Source organism: Schistocerca americana, chromosome 2, assembly GCF_021461395.2.
Source record: "Schistocerca americana isolate TAMUIC-IGC-003095 chromosome 2, iqSchAmer2.1, whole genome shotgun sequence".
Classification (NCBI taxonomy): domain Eukaryota; kingdom Metazoa; phylum Arthropoda; class Insecta; order Orthoptera; family Acrididae; genus Schistocerca; species Schistocerca americana.
The window spans coordinates 433379714-433402918 of record NC_060120.1 but is presented as its reverse complement, the minus strand read 5'-3'; the positions used below and the strand labels follow the sequence as shown (position 1 = coordinate 433402918).

The 23205-nt window shown below is 41.0% G+C and overlaps 1 protein-coding gene across 2 annotated transcripts in view; it reads left to right on the top strand.

The window, feature by feature from the left end:
* Positions 1–23205, top strand: part of LOC124590873 (run domain Beclin-1-interacting and cysteine-rich domain-containing protein) — a 209883-nt gene that overhangs the window by 74823 nt on the left and 111855 nt on the right. For both annotated transcript variants that reach the window (XM_047131682.1, XM_047131681.1), the window contains exon 4: positions 14870–15053. In XM_047131682.1, coding sequence (XP_046987638.1) covers positions 14870–15053 — 184 coding nt within the window. The remainder of the gene's footprint in view (positions 1–14869; positions 15054–23205) is intronic.

The window sequence follows — 23205 nt, the reverse complement described above, 5'->3', positions numbered from 1 at the left end:
AGATCAGTGTCCAGTGGGAAACTCAGCCAGGCAAGTACTAAAGATGTTAAAAAAGTTCAAGAAACTCACAAAAGTAAAGTGAAAAATAATGTTAGTGTATTTCATCAAAATATTGGGGGACTGAAGAATAAAATTGATGAGCTTCTGCTTTGTTTAGAAGATATAGAAACTGAGAATGTAATAGATGTACTATGCCTGTCTGAGCATCACATTGCCACTGATATGCAAAAGGTTAGCATCAATGGGTACAAATTAGTTGCACATGTAACCAGAGATAATATGATGAGAGGAGGAGTTGCCATATATGTCAAAAGCTTCCACAGTGTAAAAAATTTAGAAACTAAAAAATTTTGTGTAGAGCAACATATGGAAGCATATGCCACTGAACTTAAACTAGATGATGGCACTTTCATAATTGTAACAGTGTATGGGTCCCCCTCAGGGAATTTCCAGCTATTTCTAGAAAACTTGGATGCTTTGTTGTGCCATCTGTCAGACGGGGAGAAGCAAATTATCATTTGAAACTTCCTGGCAGATTAAAACTGTGTGCCGGATCGAGACTCGAACTCAGGACCGAGGCTCGAACTCGGGACCGAGTTCGAGTCTCGGTCCGGCAGACAGTTTTAATCTGCCAGGAAGTTTCATATCAGGGCACACTCCGCTGCAGAGTGAAAATCTCATTCTGGAAATTATCATTTGTGGGGATTTCAATGTTGATTCCCTGAAAGAGTGTAATAGGAAGAATGACCTTGTAGTATTACTCAGTTCTTTCAATTTGAGCTCCGTCATTGATTTTCCTGCTCGGATAACAAAGAACAGCAGTACATTGATAGATAACTTTTTTATAGACCAAGATAAGTCTAAGGACATAAATGCTTATCCCGTTGAGAATGGTCTTTCAGAGCATGGTGCACAGCTAGTTACAGTACATGACATACCTCCATGCAGTATATCAAATCAGACTTTCAAAGCAGTGCGTTCAGTTAACAATATAAATATTGCAAACTTTAGGGAAAGCCTACAGCAGCTAGACTGGGATGAAGTGTATAAGGAACCCGATGCAAACTTGAAATATAACTTATTTCACGATACATTTTTAAGGTTATTTGAAAATTGTTTTCCCAAGAAAATAGTTAAACATAATTCCAAGAAAACATATAAAAAAACCTTGCCTAACTAAAGGAATAAGAATATCTTGCAACCGTAAAAGAGAACTGTATCTAACAGCAAGAGGGAGTACTGACCCCGAAATTGTTCAATATTATAAAAACTAAGAAAAGTTATTAAAAAGTCCAGAAGCATGTGTATCATGTCTGAGATCAGTAACTCTGATAATAAAATTGATAATAAAATTAAAGCAATTTGGAATATTATTGAAAGGGAAACAGGGCAACCAAGAGCACAGGAAGATTTTAGTGCCATAAAACTGAATGACAACTGTACTAACAAACAATGAGAAATTGAAAATATTTTCAATAATCATTTTTTAAATGTTGTGGAGAAAATAGGATCTAGATCTTCACTAGAAGAGGCAAGGCTACTAATAGAAGAGGCCATACCTGTGCAGTTTGAAACAACTGTAATTCCACCAACCTCTCCCTCTGAAATCAGTAAAATAATAAACTCACTGAAAAGTAAAAGCTCTTACGGAATTGATGGCATTTCCAGCAAGGTACTTAAAGCTTGTTCCCCACAGATAAGTAGGATTCTCAGCCACGTATGTAATAGCTCTTTGGAGAAGGGTGTTTTCCCCGATAGACTGAAATATGCCATTGTAAAACCATTGCATAATAAGGGGGATACGTCAGATGTCAACAACTACTGCCCAATCTCTCTTCTGACAGCTCTGTCAAAAATTTTTGAGAAAGTAATGTATTCGAGAGTAGCCTCCCATATTTGTAAAAATAAAGTACTAACAAAATGTCAGTTTGGTTTTCAGAAAGGCTTTTCAACAGAAAATGCTATATACGCTTTCACTGATCAATTATTAAATGCTCTGAATAACCGGACATCACCCATTGGTATTTTTTGTGATCTCTCAAAGGCCTTTGATTGTGTAAATCATGGAATTCTTTTAGATAAGCTAAATCATTATGGTTTGGGTGGGGCAGTGTACAAATAGTTTAATTCGCGCTTAACTGGAAGAATGCAGAAAGTTGAAATAAGTGGTTCATGTAATGTTAAAACAACAGCTGATTCCTCAAACTGGGAGGCTATCAAGTACGGGGTCCCACAGGGTTCGGTCTTAGGTCCTTTACTGTTCTTGATATACATTAATGATTTACCATTCCACATTGATGAAGATGCAAAGTTAGTTCATTTTGCTGATGATACTAGTAAAGTAATAACATCCAAAAACCAAAAACTAAGTGATATAATTGTAAATGATGTTTTTCACAAAATTATTAAGTGGTTCTCAGCAAACGGACTCTCTTTAAATTTTGATAAAACGCAGTATATACAGTTCCGTACAGTAAATGGCACAACTCCAGTAATAAATATAGACTTTGAACGGAAGTCTGTAGCTAAGGTAGAATTTTCAAAATTTTTAGGTGTGTCCATTGATTAGAGGTTAAACTGGAAGCAACACATTGATGGTCTGCTGAAACGTCTGAGTTCAGCTACGTGTGCTATTAGGGTTATTGCAAATTTTGGTGATAAGAATCTCAGTAAATCAGCTTACTATGCCTACTTTCACTCACTGCTTTCATATGGCATCATATTCTGGGGTAATTCATCATTGAGTAGAAAAGTATTCATTGCTCAAAAACGTGTAATCAGAATAATTGCGGGAGCCCACCCATGTTCATCCTGCAGACATCTGTGTAAGGATCTAGGGATCCTCACAGTAACCTCACAGTATATATATTCACTTATGAAATTTGTTGTTAATAATCCAACCCAGTTCAAAAGTAATAGCGGTGTGCATAGCTATAACACCAGGAGAAAGGATGATCTTCACTATGCAGGGTTAAATCTGACTTTGGCACAGAAAGGGGTAAATTATGCTGCCACAAAAGTCTTTGGTCACCTACCAAACAGCATCAAAAGAATTTCTAGATGGCAACTCCTTCTACTCATTGGCTGAATTTTTAGATACAAATTAAGAAAAAAAAACTACTACTACTACTGCTTAAACATTAGTGTCATGCAATATTTTGTGTAATGTAATATCTTGTACAGACTTCTTTTATTAACCTGACACGTTCCACATAATTACGAAGTGTCGTATTCATGATCTATGGAACAAGTATTAATCTAATCTAATCTGATATAATCTACTGCTTCCCATGGAGTGCATCCTTCAGTGGGTCAAATGGAAGTCAGAAGGTGTGCGATCCAGCCCGAAGGGTAGATGAAGAAGAAAGTCCATTGAAGTTTTGTGAGCTCCTCTTCAGTGCGCAGACTTTTATGAGTTCTTGCATTGTCATGGACAATGTCAACTTTGCATTTTTGTGACGATGAACACACTGAAGTTATTGTATCTTCAGTTTCCTGAGGGTAGCACAGTACACTTCAAAGTTGATTGTTGCACCATGAGGGAGGATATCAAACAAAATAACCCCTTGAAAGTCCCAGAAGACTGTCACCATGACTTGACTTGCTGAGTGTGCAGCTTTGGAAATTTTTTTTTTAAGGAGAGGTGATGTGGTGCCACTCCGTGGATTGCCATTTTGTTTACAGTGCAAAGTGATGAACTCACGTTTCATCATCCATGACAATATTCAACAAAAAACATCAGCCTCGTAACACATTAGAAATTCCCCACAGATGATCCTGTATTGCTCTTTATCGTCTTCTGCAGGAGGTGAGGAACCCAATAGGCATACATGTTTCAGCTACCCCACTGGTGGACATGTGTGTCAGCACTACTAAAAAGAGATGTCCAGCTGTGCAGTGAGGTGTTTAATTCCGATCTGTCAGTCACCTAGAATTAGAATATCCGTGTTCCAAAATTGCGACGAACCGCCATTTGCGAGACCATACAGGTTGTGATCATGACAGATGCCTTGCCCAACAACTACCATGTTACTTCCTGGCAGATTAAAACTGTGTGCCGGACCGAGACTCGAACTCGAGACCTTTGCCTTTTGCGGGCAAGGAGACGAGGTACTGGCGGAAGTAAAGCTGTGAGGTTGGGCCGTGAGTCGTGCTTGGGTAGCTCAGTTGGTAGAGCACTTGCCCGCAAAAGGCAAAGGTCTCGAGTTCGAGTCTCGGTCCGGCACACAGTTTTAATCTGCCAGGAAGTTTCATATCAGCGCACACTCTGCTACAGAGTGAAAATCTCATTCTGGAAACTTACCATGTTTTTGAAACTTCCTGGCATATCAGCGCACATTTCGCTGCAGAGTGAAAATTTCATTCTTGTCACCACGCTTTTGTTTACTGCTAGATCTCCGTAGACATTCTGCAAGCACCTATTAATATCTGGTTTTCTGCCGAAAGAAACTCGATGACAGTTCTCTGCTGGGAAGGCAACTCCGTTACAGATGCCATTTTGAAGGCTATGTGTAACATCGTCACCTACCAGAGCTTCCTGAAACTGTAGGGGCTGAAGTGGGAATATTCTTTGATGCTCCATAATAAATTCTACATTTTTTTCAACTGAAATTGGCCAAGAAAGAAAATGTGTTGCATTATTTATTGAATTCCTCTAATACATATCTATGTTAATTCTTATATTTCTTCTGCATTCAGTACTGTCTTCACAAGCTTCTTCACTCTTTTCCATTGCACTGGAATTATCAAAAGCATTCAGTTAAACACACAAGACTATTCAATAAAACAGAAAATGTTTTTGTCATGTGCTATCCAAACTGTAAACATGAAACTTATATAACATAATTCACATAAACTTCTAATTTTTCCAGTGCTGTTAAAAACTGATATCCATGTTTAATCGTATTATTACTCGTGTTTATTTTCATCTTGCATTTAAGTGAAAAGTTAAAAAGTACAACAAATTTCATACTCCAGAAAGAATTTCCATTGTGCAGGTGAGTGTGTGCTGATTTGAAACTTCATGGCAGATTAAAACTCTGTACCATACTGAGAGTTGAAACTGGGATCTTTGCCTTTCATGGACAAGTCCTTTGCCTACTGAGCAATCCCAGCATGACTCGCGATCTGCCCTCACAGCTTTACTTCTTTTATATGAATGTGTGGCATCTGTGACACAATGCAGAATCTGTAACTGTGATACATTATATATAATTTTGAAGTGGTGAAGGAAGAAAGGAAAGGAATGGAAAGGGGAGGGATTATTGTTGTGCATTGGGACGTTAGCAGGAATCAGTAATGATGAGTGAAAACATGTGCTGGACTGGGACCGAAAACCTGGATCTTTTGCTTACTAGGTAGCTGCGTTAATCACTGCACCAGCCACACACAGTGTTTATCACAACACCGCAGCCACTGCTAGTTTGCTGGGCTGTAGAATGTGGGTGTGTGGCTGGTGTTAAATACACAGTTGCTGTACAGTACATGTTGTTTGTCCTATACAAGGTGTCCCATTTTAATCTATACTGGCCAATATCTCTGGAGTGGCACAATTCTGCAACAAAAAGTCTCTAGTAAAAGTTGTAAGATTCGAAGGGGGTCATGGAGTGGTTAGCTTGAATGACCTTGAATGCTATTTTCAAGGTCAAGTTCAGGTTCATTTTTTAAAAATGGAAATTCGTATTTTTTATTCCATATTCGTATTCCACGTGAAAAAAATGCATTGTTTGTAGGAATATTTTTTTTGATAAACCAATGGTTTGTTGCCAGGGGCCACTTCATTGCAACTTTCCCAGGTTGCCAGTATCTCGAGAACGGAGGGAGATCGAGAAAAATTTTCAGTGAAAATCTTGTGTGGTTTCTGAATTCTGTCCACTGGTGAAATTTTCATGAACTTGAAATGGCCTTGAAATTCTTCTGTATGGTTTAACCTGAAAGCAAATACCATTGGCATCAGTGGACTGCAATGTGCATCACGTGGAGGTTGCCCAGTGGACTTTGCACATTGTTAAGCCTGAAAAGATCTGATCAACATGGTTCTCACTGGAAATTTAGGATCTCAGATGCTTGATCAACTGTCCATTTTGCCTAATGCACATTTCCACTTTCTTTTGCTAACTGGTCTTGACATCATTCAATGTCTGATGGGTGATTGCCTGGAAAGCCACCACAATCCTTTCTCTCATATCTTCTGTCATCGTAGGGGGAGTGGAGCACACCTTCTGCTTCACAGGTCCCCATAAGAAGTAGTCCAGTGGTGTCAAGTCTGTCAATCTTGATGGGAATTCATATATTGTGCTACTGATACCAATCCATCGATTCGGGTAAGTTGCGTTAAGGTACCTTCTGACTGGTAAGACCTGATTGCAGGGGTGCCATCATGTTTGAAACCACATATGTGCTCATATGTCTAGGGGGATATTTTCTATTAAAGGAGACACCAGATTCTTGCGAATATGAAGGTAGCACAAGCTGTTTAACATTTTGCCACAAAAAACAGGACCTATCACATAATCTCCAACTATGCCCACCCAGAGATTGTTTGACCACCATCTCTGTGTTTGGTGGTCTTGTTGCCAGTGAGGATTTGCTACCACCCAGTAGTGTGTGTTACGGAGATTGACTCCTCCCCTGTTGTCAAAGTTTGGCTAATCTGTAAAGAGAGTGTGTGCGAAGAAGAAGGGATCACAACGTATTTACATATCAGCTCTTCGACAAAATACCAGGCGTCTCTCAGCATCCCCAGGCTTAGTTGCTTGGGTGATATGTACATGATATGGGTGGAATTTAAAGTATTTTAAAACATGAGATACAGTTGATTGAGGCACGCCATGCAATCGCTGAATCCGACTAGTCAAAAGGTGTGAGTCTTCAGTGATGATAGCACAAACTCCCAGCACAATCACCTCTCTTGGGCCTGTCTTTTGTATCTGCCTTTTCGAGGCCCCTCTTTCATCTCATCTTACTAGAGTCCTAATTGTAACCTTCGTGGGATGATGGGCATTGGGATACCTTTTGGCATACAATCTTTGCCCGGCTACACAATTATCACAATACTCAACAACAGTTTTTATCATTCTCACTATTTCTTATGGTATGTAATCAGCCATTTCAGACAGATTATACTCAAAAAATAAATTTTACTGATCACTTTCACTATTATTAGTTTTCTTAGGTTTTTCTTTCAAAGAAACATCCTGTTTACACCACAACGTGAAGCCGTAACATACAGTATTAAAGTGCACTCTTTCAGAAAATGACCTAGGTGTCTAACAGATGTTTGTCTTTCAAGAGGGCACCTTTACATATCTCAGTATTGATGTAAATAATAAAATAATGACATACCCCAAGGTAATCTGTTCTTTTCAAATATGAAGGGAAGGCAGAAATGGAAGATGGGCCCAAGAAAGTCGATTGCGAGACAAGGTAACTCAGATAAATTTTTCTCTTATGGGATCCAAACATTCGTGTGGAGAATAATTTTGCTTGTACGGATTTGGAAAAATTTCACTTCAGGAATGCCTTAGTGTCTCGCGAGACAAGATTTTTGTGAATCCCACGAGGCAAAATTCATCAGAGTTCAACGAGGTGGAAGTATTCTAAATCCCTTTACACACATTTTTTCTAAGTCCATAAGAAAAAAATTTATGAGAGTCATGCCAGTCAAGAATCATTCTAAATGAATTCTGAGAAATTTTCAAAGTCTCCAAAGGTAAAATTTCTCAGAACCCCCAGTCGTGGTTTCGGATTTCCCGGCAATGACTCTTTATTATTTAGCCTCAAAGCTCCACCCTTCTCTTCTCTGATTGTGCCGGCACAAGCACAGTGCTGGTCTCTGATTTAGCACCCTCCAAGTGGTGCACATTGGTTTCCGCCAATGCCGACGGTATTTGCTTTCAGGTAAATCCATACTGAAGAATTTCAAGGCCATTTCAAGTTCAGGAAAATTTTGCCGGTGGACAAGAGTTCAGAAACCATACACAAGATTTTCACTGAAAATTTTTCCTGCTCTTGCTTCATTCTCAAGATACTGGTAACCTGGGAAAGTTACAATGAAGTGCCCCCTGACAACAAACCACTGGTTTTTCGAAAAAAAATGTTCCCTACAAACATGTGCCCCCTCCTCCCCACCCCAGATAGAATACGAATATGGAATAAAAATAGAGGCTGTGATTTGCAAAAATAAACTTGATCTTGGTTTGACCTTGAAAACAGGTTTCAAGGTCATTTCAAGGTAACCATACCACCAGCCCCTTCAAACTTTACAACTTGTACAATTTTTTTTTTTTTTTTTTTTTTTTTTTTTTTTTTTTTTTTTTTTTTTTTTGTAGGATTGTGCCACCCCAGAGATATCGGCCCTGTATAGATTAAAATGGGACGCCCTGTATAATGTTAACCACACTGAAAAGGAATTTCATAAACACCTAGTTTTCATAAAAGCATATCGCCTTTCGTTGATCCCTGAAGACGTGGTACCTTGAAGAACCATTTCCCACATATAGAACATTTTAATTCTCTTTCCTCTTCCTCCAGTTGGTTTTCACTTGCAGAGCTTTCCTAATCTGATTTTGATACATCCAATCTTACTGCCTCTTCCAGGCTCACCAGTTTGTCCAGTAAGCTGTCAGCATTAGAACCTGCATAGGGCCTTTGTATTGAAATTTTAAGCATGTTCAGAGTACAAGGTGTGCAAACTAAAACTGGCCCAGAAAATATTTACAATAAGACTGATGCAGAATTGACCCTCATTAATGAACATCACATAATGTTCTGGGAGTGGCCACTATTTATGTTGAGGCAGTGCTGTGCTTGATTTACCAAATTGTGACATACATGTACCATATCTGCGTGAGGAATAGCAGGAGTAGTGTTCAGTTTACCCCTCAGATGAAAATCACAGAGAGAGAAATCAGGTGATCAAGGCCACACTGTGGCAAACCAACCCCACCCCCTCTTCCCTCTACCCTCCTCTGCTAGGTCACCAGCACATGCAGTTAGTCCATGTAATGAGGCTGTTATGTGCCGATCTGGCTGAGCTCTCTGGCAACACAGAGATCACTCTTCTAGCACCTGAGCTGTCACATGTATGCCGAGCAGTGATTGCTCATCTTTTTGTGGCTTTCGAACTCCCGGCAATGACCACCTTGCCAGGCAGCCCACGCCATGGTTGAGTGGTGCCCACAAGGTGAGGGCCTGATAGGAATGGGTGGTAATGGGGCGGATGCTCTTATGAAGCATGCTAAGCTCCACACCTTTAGCCAGTCTTCCACAGCCATCTCTTTAGACAGCTACTTTTACTTCCTTGGCCCTCCCCTCCCTGGTCACCATTTGGGAGGAGGGTCATGCATACCAACTTGGAGCAAAACCTTTTCCCTGTTACTTGGTTTGGTCTAGGACAGATGGGGTGAATTTCACCACTACCAAACTGCTCTTTTTTGTAGAACATATCAAAGATTGGTTTAATGTAGTTGACTCACTTAGTAAGATGTGTCTGCCAGTCAGTCAACTTTCCTTTGTGCTTGTGACCGCTTAGGGGAGGGACATCCTGCTGGGCGTTACCCCTCTCCAGTGCTTAAATATGACCCAGGGCATTATTTTCCACAGGGACATTCTCCTTCAATCTGAAAAGGCACTTAGCACTAATCTGAAACAGTGCGGCATCCATTTCATCCAGTGAGTCCAGAGAAGTCCTAAGGACAATTGCATTGATACCAGTACTTAGGTCTTGGCTTTTGAATGGGTACCCTTCCAGAAAAAGTCAAAGTTATTGTTTACCATTGTGACATGAAGCCCTACATCTCACCTCACACGCACTGTTTCCAGTGTCACGTCTTCATGATGTGGGGCAAATCCTATTTGCGGTGACTGCAGCCACCCTCTCCATGTGTGGAGTCCTTGCATCCCACTGCCCAAGTGTACGAACTGTTTGGACCCACACACTCCTCTGCTGCCAGATTGCCCTATATATAAAAAGGAAAGATTCAGGAATTCAAAACTCTCAACCATCTATCCTACTCAGAGGTCCAACAACAGCCAACAGAAATTCAACCATCTCCACCCAGTATCCTTACATCTGCCTTTGCTTCTGTTAGTTTCTCCCCCCCCCCCCCCCCCCCCTCCTTCTTACCCCCATCCTGTCCGTGTGGCTATTAAAGATAACCGTTGAGCCCTCCAATGCTACATACAGCATCCATCTCTTGCCCACCCCCTGGCCTTCAAGTGGCTTTGTGTCCAGGTCGATTATGTTATAAAACACCAGAAATGGATTTGTTGGGAATGGTATGTCACTGCCATAGGGCTGGATTCTTCCTCTTCCCAGGTATGGACAAAGATCAAATGCAATTTTAGCCACCGTACTGCCACTCGTGTCCCAGGAATTTCCCCGAGTGGTGTTACCCTCACCAGCTTGGATGCTACTGCTGAGCATTCTGCTAGGCATTTCACCCAGGCCTCTGTGCCGGTCCACTACCCACCCATGTTCTATCTTCTCAAGCACTGTCAGGAACGACTTCCTTTAAAAATAACACCCTGTTTAATGAGTGGGAATTCATGAATGTTCTTGCTCTCTGCCTTGACATGGTTCGTGGACCACACCAGTTGCACAACCAAATGTTTCAACTCTTATCAGTGGCTAGCCAACATCATGTACTGTTTCTAACCATCTCCGGAGCAAGGGAGAATTGTCTTTCAAATGGTAAAAAAGTTTTGTTATGCCAGTTTTGAAATTGAGTAAACCGCCTCTTCAGATGGACAGCTGTGATTGTTTTAACCAGTGTCCTCTGCAGCTTTCTTGAATGTACTGCAAGTCAAAGGCTGTATTGTATCTTGAATTCCACGACCTTTGGACTTCGACCCAGGGTGGTTTTCACCAAGGGCACTGTAATGCAGATAATTTAGTCCACCTGGAATTTGCTACTTGAATGGCCTCTGCCTGGTGTCACCACCTTGTTGCAGTCTTCTTCAGTCTGCATAAAGCTTACTATCTACATTGTGACGCCACATCATTGCTACCTTACTTGAGTGAGGCGTCTGTGACCCGCTTCAGATTTTTACCCAGAACTTTTCTTCATGTTGCAATTTTCAGGGACAGGTTGGTGCCTCCCATAGCAACTTCCATCTGCAGGAGATTGGGATTCTGCAGGGTTCTGTTTTGAGTGTCTCTCTGTTTTTAATGGCAATCAATGCTATGGTGATGGGTGCAAGGCCTACGGTACCCCCTCTTCTTATGCTGACAATTTTTACATTTATTTTTATTTGTCCACAGTGGACTTTGCTGAACACAGACTGCAAGGAGCAATACATAGAGCACATTCTTGTGCTTTCACTCAAGGCTTCCATTTTTCAACTGTAAAGATCTGCATTATGCAACAATCCTGTCATTGCCATACAGTCCATTCCCATGCGGATCTGTACCTTGATGGTCATTTGCTCAATGTGGTGGACTCTTACTATTTTTTGGGACTGGTCTTTGATGCCTGGTTGACATGGCTTCCCCATCTTCATTAACTAAAGCAAACATGTTGATCACACCTCAATGCTCTTCAGTGCCTTAGCGGCACTGACTGGTGTGTGGACCACTATACTCTGATATAGCTCTACAAAGCATTGATCCAGTCCCATCTAGATTATGGGAATCTCTCATATGGCTAGACATACCTCCAAAATTACAGATACTGGACCCAATATGCCATTGTGAGGTACGACCAGCAACTGGTACCTTTTGGACTAGCCTCACGATCAGTCTCCTAACAGAGGCAGGGGTTCCACCAATGCGTGCCTAAACAGTTGATTGCCTATGTGTTATGCATCCATCGCTCCTGGTGCAACTGAACTACTATCTCCTCTTTCCAGATATTACTGAACTCCAGCTTTCCCCTCTACCAATTCTTCTCCGGGCCTGCTCACAGTATGGCTTCATGGTGCATCTCCTGGTGACAGCTCTGCCTTGACCTTTCACAAGATCTGAAAGACTCAGCTCATCCTGCAGCTATCTACTGCCAGTTCTTCTCCATTGTTGGCATGTTTTGGGGTTCAGAATTAATCTATACTGATGGCTCGATTTTGCCAGTCACACTGGCTTTGCTTACATTCATGCACAATGTAATGATTTCCACCCCTTGCTGGTTGGCTGCAGTGTTTTCACTGCGGAGTTAGTAGCCATCTCTCATGCTCTTGACCACATTCGTTCCTTCACCACTCAGTCCTTCCTCAACTGTAGCGACTCTGTGTACAGTTTACAAGCTCTTGACCAGTGTTACACTCATCATTCCTTGGTCCTGACTATCCAGGATTCCTGTTTTACCCTCAAACAATGTGGTCACTAGGCGGTCTTTGTCTGGACCCTGTGTCATTTTGAGATCCCAGAGAATGAACTCGCTGACGGACCGGTCCAATTGGTTATTGGCAACCCGCGTCTCGAGAAGTGTATTATGCCATTAAGTTCTCCATGCAGGCCTCTTGTGAGGACTCCATCATCCTTTGCTAGGTCTGTTTCAGCCATACCTGGCTGACTCATGGTCATCATCTCTGTCATGAGGATCCACCCCACTGTTATTATAGTGCCCGTTTGATGGGGTTCCAAATTTTGCTGGACTGCCCTAACCTCGCTGCCCAGCAGTGGACTCTTCATCTTCCTGACTTGCTACCCCTGATGTTAGCAGATGATGTCTCAGCGGCTGCCCTGATTTTACAGTTTATTTTTGAAGGAGTTTGTACCACTCTCTGTAAGGGAGGGTCCCTAAGCCTTGTCGGCCCATTGAAGGGTTTGCAGGAGGCCCTGTTGCGTCCTCTGCTCTAAACAGGCAGCGACTGTCTTGAGCTTTATAGTCCACTCCAGCTCCCATCCTACCCACTCTTTTGCTCTTATTTCTGCTTCTTACATGTTCTGTTTGACTTGGTGTTCATTTGTTTTCCTGTACTTCTCTTGTTGTGTCTGTGTCAACAGTCTTTTCTGGGTGTTGATGAGTGGGGCACCTCTGGAAAGTGTGTGTGTGTTTTGGGAGGGGGGGGGGGATGATATGTCCCCCGTCACACTTTCTGCCTTTACGGGCCTCCAACTGCTCCCTGGATGGGACACCTCACCCGCCTTTCTCTCTCCTTACCCCTCTTTTCTTTCCATTGCTCCTTTCTCTAAGCTTTTTTGACCTTCGGTAGACATTGGGTTTTTTTCCCTTGGGTTTCACACACTAGGCTCTTCTTTGGTGTGTAGTTTTGTTGACTTGCCTGTTTCAGGTAGGAGGGCCTGATGACCTCATAGTTTGGTCCGTTTAATCATTAAACCAACCAGCCACCCATGTGTGTGTGTGTGTGTGTGTGTGAGTTGTGCTTGCGTGAATGTGTGTGTTGTCTACTTTAGAAAGCCTTTTCATTAAAAGCTTACATGTCTAGTAGTCTTTTTGTTGTGCCTGTCAGCAATTCCACATCTCCCCTATATGGTGGGTGGCAATCTGTCGTTTGTTGTTGTAGCTAGAGTCATGAACAATGGCAGTTGAGTCTCTTGTTGTTCTGCACAACTGCATCATGCATTCTGCAACAGCCAATGAGTGTCAGTAGTGTTCTGAGCTATCTACTGTGAATGTTGTATTAAATGCAAACATTAAACATGATTTTAGCAAGTCATTTAATGAATTATTATTCCAACTGTTGTGAGCAGTCAGCACAGGTGATGGTGGCCATAGTCATGGTCATGGCCGTGATCTTGGTGAGCAACAAATTTTACATAACCAAGGAAGAGACATAATTTGCAGGTACACGCATTCTTCAAGCACAAAACACATGTATGCATGTACTGCAACTGTTACTTGGAACCAGCAACAGTGCAGTCCCCATTCTGCTTTGGCCTGCAGGAATCGCCGTCATGAATTAGCCTATACTTACTTTGTTTAAAATTTTAAACTGTTGTGCCATTTGTTCACATAAACTGGCCATAATGGATGTCATGCATTTCAAAGATGGGACGACAATGGTAATTTTGCTATGTGTTTGTGGTAACTACTGGTGGAGCAGTTAAACCATGCAGCCGTGTAAACCTTGCAGCCATGTTCCAGGCTGGAGAAGTGGGACATGCTATTAAGCAGCGCGTACCATCACATTGGAAGTGACATGACGGAAAGGAGGCAAAGCTTAACAGTCAGTTTTGTACAAAACTGTAATAAGTGAAAATCTTACGGAATCATTGTCAGATCAGTGTATGTTCACTCTTTGATATAAAGTGTTATCTTATTGTAACTTACAGAGCAACATAAGCATATTTATGAAGAAGTGCTTACTGTTCTTTAGTAGGCAGTCAAACCTTGACAAAAGTCTGGAGCTTCCAGTGGAAGAGAAGTTTCAGTGGCACAGAAGTCCACATTCAAGAATTACTACACAATTTGTCAGTATGTTGGATTAAGAAGCAGTAGTTCATAATTTCAAAGTAATAACAATTGTAGCCTAAACACACTACTATTTCCCATAAGTTACAGAAAACTTCATTGGCCAAGATGCATTGCTGAAAGATGATGGAATATTTTATCTGTTGGGGAAACTTCAAGAAGACTGAAAATATTGTCCAGCCTTTGGTCATTGCCCTTCATCAGAGTCTAATTAATACAGAAACACACACACACACACACACACACACACACACACACACACACACTCTATCGTGTCAGTGTTGCAGCACCAAAGTGCAGCTGTGTGTGTGTGCGCGTGTGCGCGCGTGCTTTTGTTAGCTCCCATTAAGGGCGGTGTCCAAAAGCCTAGCAACAGTTTGTTTCGTATTTCTTGAAGTCTTTAACTTTATTTCTACCATTGCTTGTATTCCACCCAGGACTTTCCACGAATATGTTAGTTAGCACTTTTAATTTATTTTTATTTTATTTCTTTTCAGCTTGGAAGGCCATACATTATCTCAAAAACTGTCATGGCTTCTGTCAGACAGAGAACATTTATTATCATGCTTTGAAAAGACGGCCTATCTTTGTCAGGAAAAGTATGGAGAAGCAACACTTATTTGTTTGAGAGCTGTGGAGCAGAATCAGCCTTCATTACTCGCAGAGATAGATCCATGTTTGGTAAGTCTTAGCTTAGTAAGTTCTATATTACTCTTTGATTAGTGATTATGTTGTTGTTGTTGTTGTTGTTGTTGTTGTTGTTTTCAGTCTGATGCAGCTCTCCACACTAATCTATCCTGCAAGCCTCTGCATAACTACTACACCTACACCCATTTGAACCTACTTATTGTATTCAAGCCTTGTTCTCTCTCTACAGATTTTACACCCAGACTTTCTCCCATTGCCAAACTAACAGTTCTTTGGTCCCTCATGACGTATGCTGTCAGCTGATCCCTTGTTTAGTCAAGTTGTATCACAAATTTCTTTTTGCCCATTTCAGTACCTTATCATTTGTTATTCAGCATTATTCTATAGCACCATATTTCAAAAGTTTCTTCTTGTCTCAGTTGGGCTATCACCCATATTTCACTTCCGTACAATGCTACATTCCAGAAAAACACCCTATGAAAAGCTTCTTATCACTTAAGTTTGTATTAGATATTAACAAAGTCCTCTTTTTCAGAAATGCTTTCCTTGTTATTGTCAGTCTGCATTTCATATTATCTCTTCATCTTCATCATGTAATTTTGGTGCCCAAATAACAACAGCCGGCCGCGGTGGTCTAGCGGTTCTGGCGCTGCAGTCCGGAACCGCGGGACTGCCACGGTCACAGGTTCGAATCCTGCCTCGGGCATGGGTGTGTGTGATGTCCTTAGGTTAGTTAGGTATAAGTAGTTCTAAGTTCTAGGGGACTTATGACCTAAGATGTTGAGTCCCATAGTGCTCAGAGCCATTTGAACCAAATAACAACACTCATGTACTACTTTACTCCCTCAGCACCACCTGCCTTGCGTAAGTTACATTCCATTACCCTTGCTTTGCTTTTACTGATGTTACTCTTATCTACTCAAGACACTATTCATTCAATTGTACTCCTGTTTCAAATCCATTGCTGTCTCTGATAGAATTAAAATTTCACTGGCAAACTGTAAAGTTTTTATTTCTCCCTGAGCTTTAACTCATTTTCCAAATTTCTCCTTGATTCCTTTCAAAGCTTGTTCAATGTACAGATTGAATAACATCAGGGATAAACTACAACCCTGTCTCACTCCCTTCTCAACTATGGCTTCATTTTCATGTCCTTAGTCTGGTTTCTGTACAACTATTAAATAACTTTTCACTCCCTGTGTTTTATCCCTGTCACTTTCAAAATTTAAGAGTGTAGTCCAGTTCACACACTGTTAAAATCTCTCTTTAATTCTACAAATACTATAAACAAAGGTTTGCTTTTTTTCTTCAACCTATCAGTCAGGATAAGTTGTAGGGTCAGTAATGCCTCACTTGTCGACATTTCTCCTGAACCCAAACTAATCTTCCCCTACATTGGCCTCTACCAGTTTTCCCATTTTTCTGTAAATAGTTTGTGTCAGTGTTTTACAACCATGACGGCAATGGCGGCACCGGATGCAGGTATTTCCAGCGGATCGCGCTAAGTTAAAACTATAGCGCTAAGTTAAAACTATAGTATTCGCATGTTAGCACCTTCCTTCTTTGAAATTGGAATTGTTACTTTCTTCTTGAAGTCTGAGCATATTTTGCCTGTCTCATATTTGTTACATACAAGGTGGAATAATTTTGTCATGGCTGGCTCTCTTGAGGATTTCAATAATTCTGAGGGAATATCATCTACTCCAGGGGCCATTTTCCAATTTCTTTGGTTTTGGTTTGCAATTCATAACCAGTAAATTATGATCTATGTACGCAGATTGAAACAATGAATGAAAAATTGTTCCAAGGCGAGGATTCCAACCTGGGTCTCCTGCTCACTCGCAGATGCGATAACCACTATGCCACCCTAGTACAGTTGCTATACACAACTGCGTGGACTACCCTAGCATGCCTTCCCCCTCAACCCAAGTTCCCATTCTCACCTCAGCTCACTTGGTATTCATCCTAAATTCAAACAGCATTGCAGAGGCTCTCCAACTGCCTGGAATTTGATTAATACATCTATGCCTGGGTTTCAGGCAGGATTCGCCATTTCATTTGATGCTGATGTGCTATTCCAATACAGTTAGAGAGCTTCTGCAATGCTGTTCAAGTTTAGAGGGAATTCTAAGCAGGTTGAGACATGAGTGGGAATATGGGTTGAGGAGGGAAGCATGCTAGGGTAGTTTTGTGCAGTTGTGCGAAGTCACTGTGCCAGGTTGGTGTAGTGGTTAGCACATCTGCCTACTGAGTGGAGACCCACGTTCAAATCCTGGTCCTGGTCTTGATACAAACATTCATTCATCACTTCAGTCTGCATGTAGACATATAGATGTTTGAGACTTGAGAAGGTCTCTGATTAAACCAGTAAATTATTATCAGAATCCACATATGCCCCCCGAAATGTCTTACAGTTTAAAATCTGTTTTGAAATCTCTGTTTTACCATTATATAATCTGAAACCTTCCAGTGTTCCTGAGTCTCTTCCACATGTATGATCTTCTTTCATTATTCTTAACACTTTGGGTCCTGAGCTATTGCGCGCGGGTGTCTACCATAAAGACTGGCTGATTTTAACGTATTTTAAACTACTACAACTCATGAAAGGTTTCAGTTATAGCAATAAAATTACTCTTATTGAAAAACCTAGACTTTCTTGTTTAAAACCATATATAATACCTTTCTCTTGAATTAATACATACTTTTGACAAGCGTTATTATTATAACATTGTTTTTGAAAAAAGGAAAAATCGGTCAAAGGTATATTCACTGTATTTTCTAGAAGGAAATTTTTTTATTTTACACAAAAATTGTAATTATGATGGATACAGTATGTCTTATCTACAGTAACCACCTGTAACTATTTTAGGACGCAATTTTGCTCTTTGTGTGGTAAATTTTGAAGCGCGGCAATTTGCACAATGCTACTTTACATTCACTACACTGGTTGCTTGCGTCTTTTCGCCACACTTTGCCAGAAACTTCCTTATTTCCATAAGTGTAACTCCTTTCCACTTTGATAATGAGCAGGTGGGTGCAAGGGAATTTGTGCTTCGTAATTTCCTGATGCATTGTTGCGCATATAAATTAGTTTGTTCCTTTATATGTTTCATCATACTGTCTGTCGGGAAATATGAAAAAAATTCCAGAGGTGAACTGTTCTGGTCTAAACTGACAACATTGCATATTCCAAATTGTCCTGAGAATAGATCGATATTTGGTGCATGATCAGTAGTCGTCCAATCTTCCTCAGAATCGGTGCGGCGTGCGCGTCTCGGCTTCCCTTCGCCGTTAGTCTCACTCGTTCTTCAGGCACAATATCGATGGGATTACTTGCTGCTGAAGTGCTTGGACACTTGCCCTCCTCTTCTGAGTCTATCAGAAGAGTAGTATTTGCAAATAAAATCATAATTACGTACTGAGAGTTTTTTCAGTGAAAATCTGAGCAAAAATTATAGATGTTTTGTTGTCAGAATTCTTTACCTGAACTGCCAGAAACTTCTTCTTGAACATAGTCCACATCATCTTCAGAGTCATCTACAATATCTTCCTGTGACAAATCAATGTCAATTTCTTCTAAACCACGATATAACTCGCGATCAATTTCTTCGTCCGTCAAGCCACCCTTCGCCATGTCGACGCTACTGAGACCGCGCGGGAAAAAATTGCTGCTCACAAAACCCGACAAATAAAAAGGGAAGCACACCCTTCCACAGCATGCCCGCACTATCTAGTGACCAATACTCGAACTACAGTCCATGCAGTGCATCCCAGACAATCTGGAGCCGTAAGAACACACAAAGGAAAGAAGGGGAAGAACGAGAACACGTGCCCGTAAAATTATGGGTACCGGTCTTTCGGGCAGGTCGCGCACGCCCGTATTTTTACGGGCGTCAGCGCCTAAGTGTTAAACCAAAATTTAGCTTTGATTAAATTATACTCTGTACAAAATTTTATCAGGCATCTTCCTTTTTCTTTCCTTTCCTACAGCCCATCTTCTCCTACTATTTTTCATTCTGTTCCTTTTCGTCATATTGAATTCCAGCCACTCGTCACAATTAAATTTTCATCTGGTTCAAGTTTCTGTGTAATTTCCTTTGTCGTATCATACATCCTTTTCTCAATCTCATCATCATCATCTGTGGAGCTAGTTGACATGTAAAATAGTCGTACTGTTCTGGGCATTGGCTACCGTAATATGTTCACTATGCTGCGTACAGTAGCTTACCTGCATTCCTATTTTCTTATTCGTTATCAGGACTAATCCTGCATTGTCCCTGTCTGAATTTGTGTTGATAGCTCTGTACGGACCTGACCAAAAGTCCTATTCTTCCTACCACTCCACTTCACAAATTCCCCCTAAATCTAACTTTAACGTACTCATTTTCATTTTTACATTCTCTAACCTACATACCAAATTAAGGAATATAATTTTTTTCTTAAAAAAAGAAATTTATGCCAATTTACTGTTCATTGTTCATTTATTTTTCACAATTATGATTTCGACTTTGTAACCATTCTTAAGTGCTTGTTGAAATGTTAAAATATATCTGACCTGTCTGTGATATGTCATCATCGAAAAAACATATTTCTGGTGTTATAGATCAGCCGTCGTATTGCAGGATACATATACATATCCAGGATACATAACATTGCTGACATTGTGCACAACGAAAAACCATTAACACGCAGTATGGCATATTGAACAGCAAATATATTCTTGTGACCTGCAGTCGTCACTTCAATTGATGAACAAAAGTGATGAATGCAGGTCACAATGTGACAGGAATGTATTTGCTGTTAAATAGTTCTGCTGATGGACAGAAGTGATGAATGCAGGTCACAGAAATACATTTGCTGTTAAATATGCTATACTGTATGTTAATGGTTTCTCATTGTGCACAATGTCAGCAATATTATATATCCTGAATATGTACTTGTATCCTGTAATATGACAGTTGATCTATAAGACTAGAAATATGTTTTTTCTTTTACGATGACATGTCACAGGCAGGACAGACATTTTAACATTTCATCATTCACTTGAAAATGGCTGCAAAGTGAAATTGTTATTGTGCAAATAAATCAACAATTAACAATCAGATAGCGGAAATTTCTTTCAGAAATTTCTGTGTGTCTGTGGTCCCACACAAAGGAAAGATCATTAAATGCCATTCTTGGTTTTCTTGGTGATGACATCACAGTGAGTAGTCTTTTTGCGGAGATACAAGTGGAGGGCTATTTTATCTCTGGAGTATTCTTCCCATGCGAATGCCATGTTAAGACATATAGTAGAGCAGCAAACCCAAGGGAAAAATAGAACTTAGCTGTAAATCCTCCTTACTTTCAGCCATTTGCAGTGCAAGTACAGTAAAATAATGCTGCTAATTTAGAAGGCTAGATCGTTCAATCATCCAGACTGTTGCCCCCACAACCACTGAAAAGGCTGCTACCCTCATCAGGCACCACATGTTAGTCTGACCTCTCCACATATCTTTCTCCATTGTGGTCGTACCTGTGATATGGCTATCTACAGTGTAGAGGCACGCAAGGCACCCCACATTGGCGAGGTAATGGTTCATGGTGATTCTAAATTCCGCTAACGTAACATTCCAGATTCGTCAGATCTGATTTTTAACAATATTTGAGTCAGAAGAATAGTGTCCAGTTATCATCAGCCAGAGTTGAAAACCATGAATTGTGAGACATTCAGTTGCAGGGAAGCAGTTGGAAGTAGCAACAACTACAATATATGTTATGAGACAGTATTTATCTGAACAGTGCACTGCACAGATAATGATATAACTGATGAAACATGATCAAAGCCAAATACAAGCAAAAGTCAGAAACAGCAAATAGAACGAGAATCAAAAGAATAAACTGGAGGTCATACTAAAAAAAAAAAAATCAGAGACTTTAGTCTTTGGAGTAAGGAATGAGATGGCTTAGATTTGGAAGTAGTCATTGAAACCCAGTAGTCCTCCTGGCCTCAGTCTCTGTAAGCCTTTGCCCCACACCTGCTTCCATCCGTGCCCCATGACCCTAACCTCACTCATTCTGCACGCACTCACTCTCTCTTCTCCAGTCTCCCCCTCACAATCCACTCCTCTGTTCTCATGCACTGCCTGCACCCATGCTAAAGAGAAGTAGCCAAGTCCATTTTTCAGTGAAACTAGTACTCAGTCCCCCCCATGAACCATGGACCTTGCCGTTGGTGGGGAGGCTTGCGTGCCTCAACGATACAGATAGCCGTACTGTAGGTGCAACCACAACGGAAGGGTATCTGTTGAGAGGCCAGACAAACATGTGGTTCCTGAAGAGGGGCAGCAGCCTTTTCAGTAGTTGCAGGGGCAACAGTCTGGATGATTGACTGATCTGGCCTTGTAACATTAACCAAAACGGCCTTGCTGTTGGGGTACTGCGAACGGCTGAAAGCAAGGGGAAACTACAGCCATAACTTTTCCTGAGGGCATGCAGCTTTACTGTATGGTTAAATGATGATGGCGTCCTCTTGGGTAAAATATTCCGGAGATAAAATAGTTCCCCATTCGGATCTCCGTACTGCGAACGGCTGAAAGCAAGGGGAACTACAGCCATAATTTTTCCCGAGGGCATGCAGCTTTACTGTATGGTTAAATGATGATGGCGTCCTCTTGGGTAAAATATTCCGGAGGTAAAATAGTTCCCCATTCGGATCTCCGGGCGGGGACTACTCAAGAGGACGTGGTTATCAGGAGAAAGAAAACTGGCATTCTACGGATCGGAGCGTGGAATGTCAGATCCCTTAATCAGGCAGGTAGGTTAGAAAATTTAAAAAGGGAAATGGATAGGTTAAAGTTAGATATAGTGGGAATTAGTGAAGTTCGGTGGCAGGAGGAACAAGACTTCTGGTCAGGTGAATACAGGGTTATAAATACAAAATCAAATAGGGGTAATGCAGGTGTAGGTTTAATAATGAATAAAAAAATAGGAGTGTGGGTAAGCTACTACAAACAGCATAGTGAACGTATTATAGCGGCCAAGATAGACACGAAGCCCATGCCTACTACAGTAGTACAAGTTTATATGCCAACTAGCTCTGCAGATGACGAAGAAATTGAAGAAATGTATGATGAGATAAAAGAAATTATTGAGGTTGTGAAGGGAGACGAAAATTTAATAGTCATGGGTGACTGGAATGCGAGAGTAGGAAAAGGGAGAGAAGGAAACTTAGTAGGTGACTATGGATTGGAGCTAAGAAATGAAAGAGGAAGCCGTCTGTTAGAATTTTGCACAGAGCATAACTTAATCATAGCTAACACTTGGTTAAAGACTCATAAAAGAAGATTGTATACATGGAAGAATCCTGGAGATACTAAAAGGTATCAGATAGATTATATAATGGTAAGACAGAGATTTAGGAACCAGGTTTTAAATTGTAGGACATTTCCAGGGGCAGATGTGGACTCTGACCACAATCTATTGGTTATGAACTGTAGATTAAAACTGAAGAAATTGCAAAAAGGTGGGAATTTAAGGAGATGGGACCTGGATAAACTGACTAAACCAGAGGTTGTACAGAGTTTCAGGGACAGCATAAGGGAACAATTGACAGGAATGGGGGAAAGAAATACAGTAGAAGACGAATGGGTAGCTCTGAGGGATGTAGTAGTGAAGGCAGCAGAGGATCAAGTAGGTAGAAAGACGAGGGCTAATAGAAATCCTTGGGTAATAGAAGAGATACTGAATTTAATTGATGAAAGGAGAAAATACAAAAATGCAGTAAACGAAGCAGGCAAAAAGGAATACAAACGTCTCAAAAATGAGATCGACAGGAAGTGCAAAATGGCTTAGCAGGCACGGCTAGAGGACAAATGTAAGGATGTAGAGGCTTATCTCACTAGGGGTAAGATAGATACTGCCTACAGGAAAATTAAAGAGACCTTTGGAGGAAAGGGAGACACTTGTATGAATATCAAGAGCTCAGATGGAAACCCAGTTCTAAGCAAAGAGGGGAAAGCAGAAAGGTGGAAGGAGTATATAGAGGGTCTATACAAGGGCAATGTACTTGAGGACAATATTATGGAAATGGAAGAGGATGTAGATGAAGATGAAATGGGAGATATGATACTGCGTGAAGAGTTTGACAGAGCACTGAAAGACCTGAGTCGAAACAAGGCCCCGGGAGTAGACAACATTCCATTAG